The following is a 19,100-nucleotide window of genomic DNA, read 5'->3' as shown; positions in this document are numbered from 1 at the left end:
CAAGATCGCGCTGATCTGCTTGGCGAGAGTACAGAGTGGCTTCTAAGTAGGTACCGCTTTCCCAAAAATGTACTGCTGGATTTGTGTCGTGATTTAGGACCAGTGTTGGAGAGAGAAACAAATCGCACGAAAGCCATTCCCGTGCACATCCAACTCCTGTCCACCCTTGGATTTTTAGCTACTGGCACATTTCAGCGTGAGGTTGGAGACATATGTGGTATATCCCAGCCATCAGCGAGTAGGATCATGCCGGCAGTGTTGGATGCAGTTATTTCCTTCGCCCCAACCTACATCCAGTTCCCTTACCGAAATCCTCAACAAGCCGCAATAAAACGGGACTTTCATGCCATTGCTAGATTCCCAAACATAATTGGAGCTATAGACTGCACCCACATCGCCATAAAAGCACCATCAACCAACGAATTTAACTATGTAAATAGAAAAGGGTTTCATTCTGTTTACGTGCAAATAATTTGTGATGCAAATTTGTTATTAAACGTCGTTGCGCTGTGGCCTGGAGGAACACATGACTCGTTTGTTCTGCAGAATAGCTCTGTGGGTGTGCATCTCCAAGAAGGCGCTGTTGAGGATGGCTGGCTCATTGGTGAATTTAAGGCTACAACACGTCTAAATGCTATTGTAGGGCTATGTACAATTAAAACTATTTCATCATTAGGTGATCAAGGTTACCCACTAAAGCCATGGCTAATGACCCCCCTAACCAACCTGAGTACTGAGCAGGAACAGGCGTACAACCGTGCCCATGCGCGCTCAAGGAGCACAGTTGAGCGCGCAATAGGCCTGCTGAAAGGACGATGGCGGTGTCTGTCAAGCACGGGAGGGACACTGCAGTATCACCCAGAAAAAGCATGCAAAATCATCATGGCTTGCAGTGTGCTACACAACTTGGCCATCAGACAGGGCATCCCTCTGCAGGAACCCCCAAGACCAGACGGCCCTATGCCCGATGCAGTGCCCCTGCCACCTCCTAATGCCACTGGCATTCAGACAAGACATAGGATCATACAGACATTTTAGGTAAGTCTGGCCATTGGTCGAGTGCAGAAACATTACAGCGATTTCATTTTGTGTTTTGCAGCTTTGTGGAAACAAATAACTGAAATCACATTAGTTAGCGGTTTATGGTTTATTAGCAATTGTATTTGTGCAAGAGGCAATCTGTTTCAGAGACTCGTTGATTTGAATTAATACATTCGTTAATGTTGCTCAGTTGATCCTTTAGGTCATTAATAGATTTTGTTGTTTCCTCTTGATTTTGTAGCACTGCCTCACTCAGCACTCTTGGCGCACGGTGCATGGAAGGGGCAATGGATGGGCCCGGCTCCTCAGGCACAACGGGTGTCGCTATTAAGGAAACACATGTTCACATTAATTTAATTGAGTTTATCCTATGAATTTCATTAAAAGTTTACAAATTGAAATAAAATGTATGAAAACACAATATCCTATTCCAGTTGGTTTATTTTACCTTCACTTTGGGTGTTAGATGGCCCGGTTTGTTCTGTCGCAAGAGCATCAGTGTCACCGTCCTTAGTAATCCCGGACAGAGCAGTGTCTCCGATGATGCAGGCTATGCGGTTGTCCAATGGGGAAAGTTCCGTTGTTGTCGGTCCTCCTCCAGTGCTGTGACACGTTTTTTAGCCAATACTATAATATCTGCTAGTGGCTGCAATAGTCCTGAACTTAAGAGCATATTCATTGACAGACATTTTTTCTTGTTTTAAATTGTAAAGCTTCTCGCAAAAAGAAGAATCCCATGCCGGTCTGCCAGTAACTTTTCGGAAATGGCACTGGAAGCATGCGTGGCACACCCCAACATGAAATACGTCGCTTACAAATCTGGAACGCAGTCATTCTTTGAAGTATCGATACTAATAAATTTAGGAATTGTGAGGTTTTTGATTTCCGAGAATCACGATACTTTTGAAGTATCGGTGTACCGTGCAACCATAGCTAGAATAAGACTGTATAACAGGATTATTTTGTGTCCAAATACAATCGACCCACTGAAGCACTTTACCTTGGCGTTGAGATATCAGGAAGCCCATTTTCGATTGTTCAGTGGGGTATAAGTTCGGTTGCATCTCCAGGAACAGTTAGGCCATGGGACTGACATGCACAGCAGGTGAGGAAGTGGTGGTGTTGTCAGCGGAAGTGCTCGCAGGTGATGGGGATGCCGGAAGAGTAGTGAGGGTGCAACGCAAAGCTTCAACAAGGTCCCAGAAGGAGTCCGTGAGGCTCATGCTTGTGCCGATAGGTCTTGGTCCGGTCTTCAGTTACGGTAAGCAAAGACAGGAGGATGTAATAACAGGAGAACACGGTTTATTGTGGCACAAGCAGAGGAACAGAAGTGCACAGTGAGGTAATGGTGCTGGAGGTAGCAGTGATGAATGGACCCGTTGGTGAAGAACACAAGATGCTGGAGGTAGTGGACGCACACGATGGAGACTTGGAGATACTGGAGATCGCTGGAGAGAGGTAAGCAGAGAGATAGGTTAGTCCTTAGAGTAAGCATGCAGGTAAGACCTTGTTGCAAACAAGACCAGACGTTGACTGGGAGCATATGTGTGGTTTTTATGGGGAGTGATGATTGCCGGTGGAAGAGGAGCAGGTGGGAGTGATTAGTACTCAGGTGAGGGAGTGCACTGTGATTGGTTGGTTATGGAACCTGGCGTGCCTGTTACAGCACCAAATGTCTCTTGCTATATGCTATCATACTGGGGCCTGTTGCACAAAAGTAGGATAAGGGATTAAGCCAGGATATCTTGGTGATCCTGGCTCAATTGATCCCTAATCCGGTTGCACTAAAGCTGGATAGGGGGCAGGAGGATATGTTATGGTATAAATTACCATGGAGATTTATTCTGTGGAGCTAGCCTGCTCCAGACCAGGCTAAATTCCAGGATCTATTTAATCTCATCCCTAATGTCAGTCAGCAGTCGCCACAAATGGAAACCAATAGTTATTTCACTGCTCACTATACATTGTTATCACATATAACTAGACCCACTGTCATTATTTAAACGTTTGTGATCATTAATTTCAATCATTTTGGATAATGATTTTTAGATGCTGTTGCTATCATTAGATAATTTACAGTTTCCCATAGACTATAAGGCTATTTATAAAATGATAGAATATTAGGGCCACAGAGGGGAAAAAAAAGACAAGTCATAATATTGTAACCAGTTGTTTTTAAAGGAGGACAGTTGTTAAAATGACAGATGTGGGGCATTTCATGAAATTGTACTTCAGTATGGTTTCATAAACAAAGACATGCTGATGTGCCAGAATATGAAGTATCACATTGTCATAACTATCAAAACTGTAAAAAGAATATGTTGCTTTTCTGCAGAAAGAACCAGCCTCATAAATTTATGACTTTATCCTTTTTCCTCAGTGGGGCCCTAGTACTCTGTCATATAAACAAATACACATTCCATATCAATATAAAAACACAATGTGTAACATTATGTTCCTTTATTGAATAAGGACAAAACAAAGCAGGTAAACTATCAGCTCCTTTCGAAACTGAAGTCACAGTGACTCTACAAGATGGAAAGCACAGAATCAAAGCATATTATACAAAATGATACATACACATTCAAAGGTCTGTATATAACACACCCTGCATGTCTGCACACTAAAATAAATGCAGGACAAATCCATACACATCAACTGAACAGACAAATGAATGGATGCAGTAGCCTCCCTGCAGCCTTGCATTACACACAGTATACCGCACAAACATCATAAGAGGCCAAATTCGTAAAAAAACCAACCCAAAAAAACCCTATTTCCTCTGCCACAGCAGGACATTTTTTACCTAAATTGGAAGCACACATACTAACTAAAATAATTCAACACATATTGGTCCCTCAGCAGCCGACCACTGTCGTCATCAGGGAAGATTGCCGGATTGTCCCAGTCCATGGCTGGTGGCACTCTGGGGGCCCTCTCCTTCCTCAGGCAGGCTACATTGTGGAGGACAGCACAAGCCACAGTAATATCACATGCCCGAACAGGGTTGACCCTTAATTTGTGAAGGCAGTGAAAGCGTGCCTTCAGGAGGCCAAAGGTCATTTCAACTCTGGCCCTGGTCCTGGCATGGGCATGGTTGTAGGCCTACTGTGCTTCCTGGGGGTCTGTGAAAGGTGTCAGGAGAAAAGGCTGGCAGCCATACCCCCTGTCTCCCAGCAACACACCAGAGAATTCACCTGTCAACACAAAATCTCATCATTACTACCTCATAAACACAGTGATATTCTTGACACAGCCATGATGGTTATAAACAGGGGTTGTGTGGCTTACCTTGTGATAGGCACTGATAGATTTCAGAGGCCCGAAAGATTCTGGAGTCATGGACTGAGTCAGGCCATTTTGCCACAACATTGCTGATCACACAGTCAGCATTGCAGACCATCTGAATTCATAAGATGAGGAATATTACACCAATCAATGCACATCATTGGCAATGCAAGGTGTTCGTCAATGGATAATATCAAAAAGTTATGTTCACCTGAACATTAATGCTGTGAAAGGATTTCCTATTCACAAAATCGGCCTCATGGGCACCTGAGGGGGCTTTTATCCTTATGTGTGTGCAGTCCACTGCACCAACGACATTGGGGAAACCTGTCACACAAAGTAATGAGTATCCTACTAGGTGTTAACAGTTGTCCTGTAATTTGTAGATCCTCTTACCTGCAATCCTATAGAACTCCTCTTTCATGTCACAGAGTCTTCTGCGCAAGGCCACACAAACCATTTGCTCCACACTCAGTGCATGGCTCCTTGCAGTGCGGTGCTTAATCCTGGGACCCAGTAGTCTGCATAGATACCTGATGCCATCTGCAGAAAACCTGTATCTTTCATAAAGATGGTCATCAGGGAAGGCCAGTGGGTCCAACCGGTCCCTGAAGACCCTTTCTCGCCTGAAGGCTCTCCTCAGCACAAGTGCTTCTTCATCCACCACATCTCGCAAGAATGGGCATGCCATTGTCAGAGCAGAAAGGAACACACAATTTTGGGCCTTCATATAGGCTAGTGGCCACACCTGGTGCTGGGGGGGTGGGCAAAAGAGGCCGGTGCCTTATAACGATGACTTGGTTGTACTGATTGCTGTGAAAAAAAATTACCTTAGAAAGATGCCACCGTCCTGTGTGCTCACAATAAGAGCTCATATGTCATGGCTCACTTGACTTTACGAGAATATACCTAATTTTTATTTTGAGCTGTGTCATCTTCTTGGAGCTGGTGGAGGAAAGAAAAATAATGATTAATACATTTGTGTTACAGTTAGCATACAGTGTACATTGAAGGCATATCTCACCTCCCTCTCAAGTTTTTTTATTTTCAAGGGTCCAGTTTCCTAATTGTCCTCTTTTTTATTTCGGACTCCAGTGCAAGATTTTCTATCTTTTTCTTCTTGTACTGAATGTCTATGTCTGCCAGTTCTATTTGGCGCCGGAGGTGGTTGCCATACAACTTTCTGATAGCTTGTGAGCTCTGTGAACACAATACAATTAGCGCTGCTGGAATTTGGCAGGATGTGGTGTCCTTTCATTAATACGCACTATGTTGCCAGGCTGGTTTTCCCACTGTATAGCATCTGGGTCCTGTAAAAGAAATTAGATTTTTTGATTTTGATGAGGACTCCTCACCATTGTAGAGTACATAGTACTTTCACAGTCTTAACATGATACCTCATGCCTTCTGGAATCCAGAGAGATGGTCTCCTCCTCATCATCGTCTCCATCATGTGCTGTTGCTGCTGCACTGGGGCTTTCACCCTATCACATTTAATCGGATTCATATTGAAGCTAGTAGACAAGACATGCCAGGCCTACAGTATGCCTTTGATGGAGTACTCACTGGATCAGCATCGTCTGGTGCTTGTGCTGGTGGCTCTAACAGGAACACAGTGCTGCCAGACACTGCAAGGCAATAGGTAAACCAAAGTCAGACAGTCCAAATTGATTCAATATGAATGTGGTTGTATTCCATGTAGAGATGGAAGGACATACCTTGAATGAAGCGGGTGGCATCTTGGGAGGGACCTATGCTCGTCTCTTTCCCCCCAGGGATCCCCTCTAAGACGGGCCTGCCTTTATTTAGCTCCAAGGCCATGTCCTCTGCTGGGGTAAGGTCAGCCTTTGGTGACCCACCACCCGTGCCTTGTCTGTGGGTATTCTTTTTCACTGCTAAAACAGTACAGACAATGTGTGAGCAGGCACCTTCTGGGTACAATATATGCTTGTGCTTTGTTAAATATTAGTCAGGGACCATACCATTCTGCAGAATGTTCTTGTATTTGATTTTGACCTGCTGCCATGTCCGTTTTGGCCCGTTCATGTTTAATCTACATCACACGCGCACACACACACACACACATTCTTTATCACAAGAACATTTAATGGAGTCACACTGACAAAAATGACTTGGTATTTTTGTATTGTTTTCAGTAAAAATAATAAAAAAAACAATAAAGATGTATTTTCTTGATTTTCTAAATGACCTAGCAAAATAAGTATAGGTTTAGACCAAAAATATAAACTTCAAGTAAATGTGTGCTTAAAACAAGCAAAAAATTTAAATATTGGTCAATATAATAAGAAAAATTCTCTTGAAATAAGTTTACTTTTTCCATAAACACTTACTTTTAGAAAAGTTCTCTTGTTTCACTGGCAGAGTTTTTTGCTTATTTTCCTAGGTTATTTTGCTCTAGAAAATATTTAAGATTTTTTTTAGATTTTTTTTTTTTTTACTGAAAACAAGACAAAAATACTAAGTAAGAAATACATTTTTGCAGTGCAGTAAGCGACCGACCTTGGGTCCTTTGAAAGGCGCTATATAAATTAAAGTGATTATTATTATAGCTCATCTATGTATTCAAGAAAATTTTATTTATATAGCACTTTTCACAATTGTTTCATTCGGTCAAAGCTGCTTTACATTAATAAAAGCAGGGGAAACACAAAAAAAAACGGTGGACAACATAATAAGCAGAGTACAACGGCTAATATTAAACCGCACTGAGCGTAGTAACGTAAAATAATAATGTAAGGCTTTAATAATAATATATTATAGCTTTATACAGTGTGATGGAGTTACGTAACACAATTTCACTCATATATGCAGTGCATTTCAATAAAAAATGTAACCGTTTCATAATTGCAGTACAACTGCGTTTTTGGAGATGTGAATTAAATATTTGATTTGTAATTGTGATGATGTTTCAGCAGAGCGATGAGTGTGTAATTGTGCACTACTTACGCATTCAGGCGGTCTGCAATACTTTGCCACGCTTTTTCTCTTTGCTTTATCACTGTGGCGGTGTTGCCTTTCTTCTTAATTATATCTTTTACCTCCTCGTATGCCTCCATGAGGATTTGTGCTTCCGACGGGGAAAAGTACGCGGCTCTAGTTGCCATGGTAAATCCGTTAATCTGTGATCTGTGGCGGGGTCTATTTGAGTGAGCCGTGAGCGCGCACCTATCCAGGATTGGTTTCACCTGGCTTAATGAATCCGTGTCTGCTCATCCTGGCTTGGTCTTTGTGCAACCAATTAAGCCTGGACGCACATGTTTTGGCTTTATTGAGCTCAGCTTAGTCATTTATCCCGGATGTCTTAATTCTACTTTTGTGCAACAGGCCCCTGGGGTTAACATGTATTTGTATTTTATTTATTTACCTAGCTTTAGACCTGGTGGCAGTGAAAGAGGAGAGTCGAGATCTGAATGAAATGGAAGAGAAAGATCAGTATGAGAAACATTGTGATTTCATAACCGGAGAAAAATCACAGACTGAAAAGTCTTCCTCTCAAAAAAGAGCTCAGAAAACTGAGACTCCAGGTTGATTCATCTGCCCACAGTGTGGAAATACTTTTAATTAAAAAAGTAAACCTTGAAGTCCACATTAGAATTCACACTGGAGAGAAGCCTTACATCTGCCAACAGTGTGGAAAGAGTTTCATTCTCTAAACATTCTCTTACTAATACATAAACAATTTCTGATCAATGACTTAATAACCACAAACAATCTGGATTTTACGTTTCTAAACGAAACATTGATTGAAGACAGCTGTCCTCAATGAAGCAGCCCCTCCTAACTTCACTTACAGAGTGTCTGCAGGACTGTTAGGAGAGGTGGGGGTGTAGCTGCTCTATTTAAAGATGTCTATCAATGCAAGCAAGTGTCATTTGGTCAGTACTTGTATTTTGAATATCTAGGGATTGTGCTAAAAGGTGCTCCACGCATTTTGTTTATCATTATTTACAGGCCTCCAACATACTCTCCAGCATTTGTTGAAGAGGTCACAGAAATGTTATCAATGATTTCCTGAGTTTGACTGTTTTGTTATTGCAGTGGATTTTAATATTCACATGGATAATGCAGAAATCAAAACTACAATGAAATTATAACTGTTTTAACCACTTTAGACCTGATTCAGTATGAAGCAAAAATGTTATTGCTGATATTGCTCTTGTAAAAGTCAGTAAGCAGACAAAAATCACCTTGGAGAAAATCAACCGCAGTACAGAGTATGAAAAGACAATGTCCTTCTTCTCAAACCTTTTAAACAGCAGCTCAAACAACACTCTTTTTGCCACTGTTGAGAGACTGACAAACCCCCCAAGTCAGATTCCCACTGAAATGCTCTCTGAAAGCAAATACACATTGAGTTTGCTTTCTGCTTTTCTGAGGAAATCAATAATACCAGGAAGACAATTTGCACATCTTCTAGTTATGCAGTGATCAGATAGATTCGACCACAATTTCAAAAATAAGATACTATGTCTATTTTTGAAGCAATTGATAGCAACATTTTGGAAGAAATAGTACAGCACCTTACATAGTCAACCTGCTATCTTGACACACTTCTCATATATTTTTTTCAGAAGTGTGCTTAATTGTTTAGAAGCTGATCTCTTAGAAGTGGTGAATGCCTCACTTCTTTCTAGGACTTTTCCAGACTCCCTGAAAACTGCAGTTGTTAAGCCCCTCCTGAAAAAGATAACACCACACTGAGCAATGATAAACCAATATTAAATCTTCCTTTTGATAGGCAAGATTATTGAAAAGGTCGTTTTTAATCAGCTCAACAATAACTTAAATTCAAATGGATACCTGGACAATTTTCAATCTGGTTTTCAACCGCATCACAGAATAGACAGGCTCATTAACATAATAAATGATATTCGCCTAAATTGTGATTCTGCCAAATTATCAGTGCTGCTCCTACTAGATCTCAGTAATGCATTTGACACATCAAACATACTCCTACAAAGACTGGCAAACTGGGTCTGGCTTTCCGGTATGGTTCTAAATTTGCCCAGGTCAATACTTAGACTTATGCTCTCGTATGCTTACATAATAACCTCTCCCTTTTAAGTGGATGGAGTCACACAAGGCTAATTATTGCACTGCTATTGTTTAGCCTGTATATGCTCTCACTAAGTTAAATAATGAGAATGTCTCAAGTTACTTATGTAACCATGGTTCCCTGAATAGGGAATGAGACACAATTCTAAATTGTCACTGAAAAAAATAGGAAGGAGTTAAACTTCAAAAATTGAGATAGATGTACAAAAGTGTTCATTTACAACAGACACAAATCTGGCACCTCTGCCCTGAGGTGACATACTTGCACAGTTCTCTGTGGTCAAAGCAAGCTTTTGTTCCCCCATAAAGCACTTCTTGCTCACGTTACGCAAGAAACTACAGAAAAATGTGTTGCACTTTGCTGTATGACTTTCTTGCCTGGAAAGGCTTTGTTGACATAGTTCAACACTTTGTTAACATAGCTGATAAATGTGGTATATTTGATGTGAAAGATACACTGCCACATCCAACCACTGTGTCTAGACATATTGAGGGAAAAGCACAGGCCCTGCAGTCATCTGTGGCAATGGAGATAAAGCCCATTATTGAGACATATGGGTGTATGGACTGAGGATTACCATAAAACTTCATTCATTTCCTGGAACCATTCATTACACAAACAATGATTTTGTTCTTGTTTCCAGAGTATTGTTTGCGGCTCCATTAAAAAACGGCATGTCAGAAACAGGAGAGAACTTTAGAAACTTGCTGTTCCAGAAATTCTGTGCATTTGGAATAAACACGTCACTGCTTGTTGGCCGTGTTGTGTATGTGACTGATCATGGAACCAACATAGTGGTTGGATACACCAGGCTGAACTGCAAAGTGCATATCCTGAACGTCATCCTGTCCAGTACATTTGCCCCAGACGTGTTGGCCAAGACACCCGCGCTGTCTGAACTGTTGACCACTGCAATTTTTTTTAACAAATATTTCAAACATCCAGAACTGCAGAACAGCTTGAAGACATCCCTCAAACAATTCATTGAGACCAGGTGGAATTCAAATTATGATATTCTAGATTATACTATACTCGCACCGGTAGTGACATCATGGGCCCTTGCCGGCCAACATGTTGTTGGTGTTCAATGTGTGCTTCAGACATGGGTCATGAAGAGGCATTCCTCAATAGAGACCCCTAGAGGACGCTGTTCAAAGTTCCTTTGAAAGGGAACCAAGTAGCCTAATAAATAATAATACTTATTAAACTCAGATTCTTTTAATTAATTCAGTTTCTTTAAGAAACCTAATTATATAACAATATATCTGTCGTGCTGTTTTCCCCAAGAGACTTGACAATGAGACGATGATGTTTTGCCTTCCGTAGTGACTGAAAGAGGTGCTCCCTATTAATATTATTTTTCCTACACTGAAGAAGAACATGTTCCACTGTTTCTAGGATGCAGTTGTCTGGCTCATGCCTCCCTAAGTGACGTTTAATTTGCGGCAGCTGTGAGTGGTTCTGGGCAGTTAACTTTGATCCAATCGCGAGGACTACTCCCCTTTATAAACCGGGACTTTTCTTTTGACAAATGATGCTACTGGTACGCAACTTGTCTTGTTTACCTGCCCAGTGACCTGATGTCTGCCTGGTTACCTGTCTACCGTAGCGCCACAGGTATGGTTAGCTTCGTTTCTCTTTCCACTCGTTAACTTTATAATGTGAGCTTATAGGGAATGTTTTATGCTATAGAATCCCCGGTGCGGCAGCAGCCCTTTCACCAGCTGAGTGTGTGCCCTGCGATCAGCAATCAGAGCTCAGGGCCTGTGACGCATCGTTGTTAATCATAGGGAGTGCTATTTAACCGGGGGTGTGGCCGCCAGTTGGCTATATTGATGCTGAACAACTGCTGCTTGGCTTATGTTTTTCCTATTACGTCTGGTGTACGGACTTTCGTCGTACCCGGTGGCTTTGTTCACCCGGGATCTATGATTATTGGACCTGTGGTTAGCTCGAGTTTACAGAGGGCTGACTGGCGTGTTACACTATTGCCGGTTCAACTCCGTTTGATTCTTCCAGTTTAACTCTGTTTGATCCTTCCTGTTATTGTTGGGAATCAGTGGTTGAGTGTAAAGTGTGTTTGCTGGGCTAGCTGGCACCACTTTAATTGTGTTGTTTTTGTCTATATTATTTCTGCAACCTGTTTTTAAGTGTTTTGTGTAAGTTTTGTTTAACTTTCAAGTGTCTGTTTTTGTTCAGGTGCTGAGAACTGCCAGTGGGAGTGGTGTCCCTTGCGGTGGTGGGTCCCTTGGTGTGTGCTGTTGTCACGGAGTGACTGTGACGGGGCGGAACCAAAAATGAGGAAGATTAGTTCCGCCCGGACCATATATCGCAAAAACCGCCGCTTCCGGGAACGCCGGCGAACCCAAATCGGCGTGTTATTGGGAACCGGTGTCTTGTTGATCACTGATTGGGCAATTTGGTGAAGAAGAGACACCTAAATAGGGCATCAGAAACACAGGAAGTGGTTGGTGATTCCCAGTAGTTATTGTGGGTGCAACGGAGAGGAGGAGCGAGTTGGAGAGAGAGCGTATGGTGTACTGTGGAGCTTGGGCAAAGAGAGATACACACACAGGGCTGAGTATACGAATATCTTTATTGGAGCATCGTGTTCCGATGCATTGTGTGAGATGAAGTTAACACACATTGAAGATCTGCTAGGATTGCAGGAAGGAGATCGTGCTGCCAGTTGTGTCGGATGTTGGTTATCTGGAAGAGAAGTGGAAAGATACAGTGTTAATGAAAGTGTGAGTACACTGAAAAATTCAGTAATCGTCAGTAATCACCCTCTGGAGAGTAATCACCCTCTGGCTGGGAGAGAAAACCCTGTGGAGAACGTGCACCGGTGTTGTGAGACGACCGTCTTTTATATACATGCCCGCTCGTGGCTTTGGAGCCCTACTCCGCCGAGTGGTGACGTGTCAACAATAGCAAGTAAGGAACAGTGTGCATATTGTGGGGGACGACGACTGAGAGAAGTGTTGGCTGCTTTACGAACATCCAGCTGTGTAGCCCTTGTGTATGAATACCTGTTTGTGGAGTGCTTTCAGAGGTTCGCCCCTGTCTAGATCTCTGGTCCGTTGTCTGGAAGAGAGGAGAGGGAAGCGTTCGAGTCATTCCTGAGGTACATACCCGGTGGCACAAAACCTACCTGAAGTCACCCAGCGTGGTGGCACCAGCTGAGACCGTAAAAGGCCCAAGGTGCAGCAACTTCAATCTGTACTCCTATCCACTCTTGGTCAAATTCGAGAGGTGGTGCGTCCTTCTCCATATATTCACTGGAGCTAAGTAAATTTAAGGAACTCTGTCCAGTCCTACAGGTCTGAGCTTGAGGCTCTGAGTCGTCGTGGGAGAGTTTCCACGGTTGGAGGTGACCGTGTTGAGTGTTGGTCTGGGAAGTCTGCCCCGGTGAGGAAGACCACAGTCGTCGTGACATATACACCCTCTCTAGACCCCCAAGCTGAAAAGGGCTAAAGCCTGACGTCCACCTCTTCGAGGGTCTGTGAGTTGTATCCATTCAGTATGGTCATTGTATACCCACCTGCATGCCCAGAGCAAAGCTCCAGTTGCCCCTGTATACCCATCTGTACGTCCAAAGCTAAGAGCCAGCGTATTGTCCTTGTATACTTACTTGTATGCCCAGAGTCAAGCTCTAGTTGCCCTTGTATACTCACCTGTACGTCCAAAGTAAAGACCCAGTTGTCCTTCTGCATACTTACCTGTACACCCCGAGTGAAATACCAGTGCATCGCTCTTGCATACTCACCTGCAAACTCCATCCGTAGGGTTTACCTGGACGAAAGTCGAAGTTAAGGATTGTGTATCTTTCTTGCATACTTACCTATACACCGAAGGCCAAGACCCCAATATATTAACCTGCATACTTGCCTGTGGACCTTTTAGGCATTTCCAACCGCGGACCCAGAATCTCGTGGCGAACGGCGTCAGGTACGCACCCTACCCAATTCATCAGAATTACTTACCTTCTTTACTCTGCATGCAGGGACTGGAAGGGCCCCACCGACGGTTCTCCTGCAGGAGAAACAGAAAGGCACTACTGAGAAAAACCCTGTTGAGCCACGTGAAGGAAAGGACACCAATTCACCTACAGGCTTACCTGAGAGTCCCCGTGACAGAGTCAGAAGCGACTCGGACCTATACTCTCTGGCCCCGAGAGTGGATTTTAGATTCCCTTTTCCCTTCCCTTCACACCTTTTTGATAATTTAAATAAAGTTTGTTTTAATTATACCCACTCTCTCTCGTGTGTCTGGTCATTGGGGTGTTCTTGGGACCTCCTCGAGGTGGAAACTAGGGAGGGGCGAGACTCACGACATCTGTGGTCCGCTCCGACCTGTGACACTGTGGCTGTGTGTTCACCAAGTGTGGTCATTTCCCTTGTGGTGCGTGTGTGTGAATTCGACACGGGTGATTGGGGTGTCTTTTATGAATGCTCATTGCTCGAGCCACTAGTCTCCCACTGTTCCGCCCTGTTCTCCTCTTCTCTTGGTTGTGTGTTTTGGTTTTTGATTTGGTGTACTGTGTATTTTGTTTGCTGTGAAGATTCCCTTCTATGTTTGCAGTGACCATTGTGTGTTTTTAAGTAAAAATTATATTTTTGTACTGGACCACTGTCTCTGGCTGATCCATCCATGAACTTGAGTGCCTGGTTAGAACAAGATAACATTCTTTGGGTGTAACTCCCATTGTGGCGTAGTCTGCTACTGTGTATCCCTCCTGCCACACTCCTCCTGCAGTCATAAGTGAACAGTGAGTAAAAGAGAGGACTGAGTACACATCCCTGTGGGTCACCAGTGCGGAGTATAAGTGAGGCGGATGTGTGATTGCCAATTCTGACCACCTGGGGTCTGCCGGTCAGGAAGTCCAGGACCCAGTTACACAAGTGACTGTTAAGACCCAGATTTTTCAGTTTGGCTATGAGTTTGGTAGGGATGATGGTGTTAAATGCAGAGCTGTAATCAACTAACCGCATCCGCACATAGGTGTCTCTTCCCTCCAAGTGTTGTAGTGCAGAGTGTATGACAATTGCGATGGTGTCATCAGTGGATCTGTTAGAACAGTAAGCAAATTGTAATGGGTCCAAGGTGTCCGGCAGAGAGGAGCAGATTTGGGATTTGACTAGCCGTTCGAAACACTTCATGATGACTGATGTCAGTGCTACAGGGCAGTAGTCGTTCAGGCTGGAGACAGTTGTTTTCTTGGGAACAGGGATGATGGTGGTTTGCTTGAAGCATGTGGGGATCACTAAGTCTCAAGGAGAGTTTGAAGATTTTGAAAACATCTGCTAACTTGACAGCACAGGCCCTCACGACATGTCCGTGTATGCCATCTGGACCTGGAGCTTTGCGGCCGTTGACTCTCTTGAAGGCCTTACTCACTTCGTGTGTGGTTAGAACCAAGGGGCAGGTGTCGGTGTCAGCAGGTATTTTCACAGCAGGAAATGTATTGTCTGCCTCAAAACGAGCATAGAATGTATTGAGCTCATCTGGTGAAGAGGCAGACAAAGACACACCACTGCTTTTCCTTCCTTTGTAGTCTGTGATGTAGCGTAGACTGCTCCACATGCGTTGGGGGTCAGAGCCATGATATTCTGACTCCACTCTGTCCCTAAAGTCTCTTTTGGCTGATTTGATTGATCTTTGAAGGTCATACCTGGACTTCTTATAAGCAGTTAAATCACCAGAGTTGAAGGCAGCAGTCCGTGCCCGCACCTCACCGTTGACCCATTGTTTCTGGTTTGGAAATGATTTAACGTTAATGGATGGAACAACATCCTCTGTGCATTTGTTAATGTAGCCTATCACAGAGACTGTGTATTCCTGTATGTTGTCTCCTGCTGCATCTTGAAACATCTGCCAGTCTGTGGACTCAAAGCAGTCCTGCAGTGTGGAGATGGCCTCTTAACTCCATTTGTAGACTGTTTTAGTAACCGTTTTTTCCTGTTTGAGGCATTGTCTGTAGGCTGGTAACAGCAGTATGCTAATGTGGTCACCTTTGCCAAATGCTGGTCGGGGGAGGGGTTTGTAACTGTCCTTTAGTGTTGAATAGCAGTGATCTAATGTCTGATCACCTCGTGTAGGGAAATTTATGTGTTGGTAGAATTTGGGAAGAACTTTTCTCATATTCACCCTGTTTAAATCCCCAACAACGATAAAAGCAGAGTCAGGATGAGCAATTTCTAATCCGTTTATGGTGCTGTACAGTTCGTCCAATGCTTTAGTTTTGTCCACGTGAGGGAGGATGTAGACCACTGTAAGAATGATTGAATTAAACTCCCACGGGAGGTAGAAGGGGCGCACTTTAATGGAGAGCAGTTCGATCTCAGGAGAGCAGTGTGTAGATAAAACTGTAATATCAGTGCCCCAGCGAGTGTTAATCATAAAGCACACACCTCCACCTCTGCTCTTACCGGAGTTTAGCGATCTGTCATGACGAAAAACGAAGAATCCAGGCGGTTTAATGGCCGTATCGGGTACTTCTGAGTGGAACCACGTCTCACAGAAAGCCAGAACGCAGCAGTTACGAATGTCCCGTTGGTATATGATTCTCGCATTAAGTTCGTTATCCAGAGACTGTATGTTGGTTAACAAGATGGTAGGGAGAGGAGGATTACAACTTCTTTTCTGCGATCTGCATATAATTCCAGCACGTTTGCCTTTCCTCCTTTTCCAACGGTGTCTTAGGACGCAAGCCAACAACAGAGGGAGCATGTAGACGATGAAGCTGGAGTTCAGAGGCGGCGTTGTTTCCTAACCGAAGTTTTATCGGATGTCCAGTAGTGTTTGTCGTTCATACTGTGATAGAGTCTGTACTGTCTGAGCAAAAGCATGTATACTAAGTAACATGAATAACACAAAAAAACCATGAAAAACAGCAAAGTTTGCACAGAGCGCTCGTCAGCGATGCCATTGTAGCGGCACGCCGGAAGAATAAAGAATCTTGGTGTGATTCTGGAGACAGACCTTAGTTTCAGTAGTTATGTCAAAGCAGTAACTAAATCAGCGTTCTATCATTTAAAAAGCATTGCAAGAATTAGAAGTTTTTTTCCAGTCAAGACTTGGAGAAACTTGTTCATGCCTTTATCACCAGCAGGGTGGACTATTGTAATGGGCTCCTCACCGGCCTTCCCAAAAAGACCATTAGACAGCTGCAGCTCATCCAGAACGCTGGGGCCAGGATTCTGACTAGAACCAGAAAATCTGAGCATATCACACCAGTCCTCAGGTCCTTACACTGGCTTCCAATTACATTTAGGATTTTAAAGTACTTTTACAAATCACAGAATGGAGAAAAAAACCTTGGGAGAAACCAGGCTCAGTTGGGGGGCCAGTTCTCCTCTGACCAGACGAAACCAGTAGTTCAATTCCAGGCTGCAGCAAAGTCAGATTGTGCAGAAGAATCATCTGTTTCCTTTGGTCTTGTCCTGGTGGTCCTCTGAGACAAGGTCTTACAGGGGATCTGTATTTGGGGCTCTAGTTGTCCTGGTCTCTGCTGTCTTTCAGGGATGTAGAGGTCCTTTCTAGTACAAAAAAAATACAAAAAGGATCTGCTGCCCGCAGTTGTATTTGATATTCTAGGTATTATCAAATTGCCTGAGTTTTGAGAACGTAGCGGACGTAGAGGATTATAATGTAAAAGGAGCTCATTCAAATTCTGAGGTGCTAAACCATTCAGGGCTTTATAAGTAATAAGCAATATTTTAAAATCTATACGATGTTTGATAGGGAGCCAGTGCAGTGTTGACAGGACCGGGTCATACTTCCTGGTTCTAGTAAGAACTCTTGCTGCTGCATTTTGGACTAGTTGTAGTTTGTTTACTAAGCGTGCAGAACAACCACCCAATAAAGCATTACAATAATCTAACCTTGAGGTCATGAATGCAAAAGGTAAGTAAATCAGTTTTACTGTACTGCAGGTGAATATGACAGTGTTCCTCAGTCTTACAGGATTACCCTTCATTGCTGATTTTGCAGATTGTGCAGTTCTGGCCAGTTAACATCTGTTTGTAATGTGCATGTTTAACCTAATACCTGCAAGTATCATTATGATTGTAAGTGATTTGTAGATTTCCAGCATGTATGTTAAAACTGAATTCAGAATGAATAACAATGTAATGTCGTAATGTATTATCAACTGTCTTTGCTGCTGTCATTGCTGGTTAGTAACTGATTAGCTGAGTTGACTCACTGTGAATTGGTCTTTCACTGATCTCTCTGATTATGAGTGCTATAGTTCTGCAGATTGCATTAGAGCTGCTGCTAGCTATTTTGTTCTCGAAACTTCACTAAAACACTAATGTAACATTACATACTTTTTAGGATTTACTACTAGAGTTTGATTTTCTAATAAACTTTGTTTTGCATATTGTATTTATTAACTGATCTATTCACTATAATAAGGGAAGATAAGGAGTAATATGTTGAAAGATTATACTGTACATTAATTCAGACACATTTACATTGTGACTGTGCCTCAAATGGCCCATTAGATCAGTGTATCATGGGCTGTCCATGGGGCGTTATTGTATTGTGTGTAGCACATTTGTTATCAGGTATGGTGTGTGTGCACTGTTGCCTACTCATTTTCAGGGGAAGTTGCTAAAGGCAGATCAATTTGGTGCTAGAAACTGCTAAATGATGTTGTGATGTCATAGCATGATGAACACATGACCTAACCGTGAACAGAAACCGCGTTAGAATACATAACGAGATTACTCAAATCTCAGTGAAATATCTATAATAACATAACATATTTTAAATTGTAAAAGTAGCATAAGTACCGTACTTTTCGGACTATAAGTCACACCTGAGTATAAGTCGCATCAGTCCAAAAATACATCATTTCCATGGAAAAAAACATAAGTCGCACTGCACTATAAGTCGCATTTATTTAGAACAAAGAACCAAGAAAAAACATTACCATCTACAGCCGCCAGAGGGCGCTCTATGTTTTCAGTGTAGACTACAGGAGCACTGTGCAGCACAGAGCGCCCTCTAGCGGCTGTAGACGGTAATGTTTTCTGTTAGTTCATTTCTTTTGGTTCATGTCAAATTAATTTTGATAAATAAGTCGCACCTGACTGTAAGTCGCAGGACCAGCCAAACTATGAAAAAAAGTGTGACTTATAGTCCGGAAAATACGGTAACATCTTTATGATCTGATTTTTTTTTTTACAACATTGAATTATTGAACAGTTACACACTTTTTGTATCTTCTTATCAACTAGTAAAACTGCATATTCTCAACAACTATAGTTTAATGCTGTGTTCTGGTAGTTAAAAAAAGTGTAAAATAGGACACAATTTATTGTTAGTATGAAGGAACAATCCGTATTAATTTTTCACAAATGTTTTAACTGTGATTTAAAATCCCACACTGCATTTTGTGTTTTAAGGTTACAGGGTTACAACTTATTGGATAACATCCTGGCAGCCAATGACTAGTACCTTTTCAGTTTTTAACTGAACGACAATTATATATACAAGCTAATAACATGCTGTATCATAAATGTGCATTCATTAATGACCAATTGAATCTAGCAACTTAATGCACATTTTATGTTTCTACTGTTATGCATCTTTCTCCTTTTATCAGTAGAGTCTCTTTAAAAAAAAAAAGTTGCTAAGTGTTTCCAATTTTTTTTATTTTTTTTATTTTTTTACAAATAGCTACATT

The 19,100-nt window shown here is 42.5% G+C and overlaps 2 protein-coding genes across 2 annotated transcripts in view; one reads left to right on the top strand and one right to left on the bottom strand.

The window, feature by feature from the left end:
- Positions 1-19,100, top strand: part of LOC113065982 (zinc finger protein 271-like) — a 345,982-nt gene that overhangs the window by 208,117 nt on the left and 118,765 nt on the right. The gene's annotated exons all lie outside the window — the stretch shown is intronic.
- LOC113067211 (uncharacterized) lies at positions 4,777-7,453 on the bottom strand. The gene is made up of 9 exons (XM_026239532.1): positions 7,297-7,453; positions 6,312-6,382; positions 6,048-6,224; positions 5,896-5,957; positions 5,727-5,813; positions 5,598-5,639; positions 5,354-5,529; positions 5,239-5,274; positions 4,777-5,142 (listed from the first exon to the last, which is right to left on the bottom strand). The coding sequence occupies exons 1-7, from the start codon at positions 7,404-7,406 to the stop codon at positions 5,377-5,379; spliced, it is 702 nt and encodes a 233-aa protein (XP_026095317.1). The 5' UTR covers positions 7,407-7,453; the 3' UTR covers positions 4,777-5,142; positions 5,239-5,274; positions 5,354-5,376.

The sequence above is a fragment of the Carassius auratus genome, chromosome 4 (genome assembly GCF_003368295.1).
Source record: "Carassius auratus strain Wakin chromosome 4, ASM336829v1, whole genome shotgun sequence".
NCBI lineage: Eukaryota > Metazoa > Chordata > Actinopteri > Cypriniformes > Cyprinidae > Carassius > Carassius auratus.
This window is presented reverse-complemented; position numbering and strand designations above follow the sequence as displayed.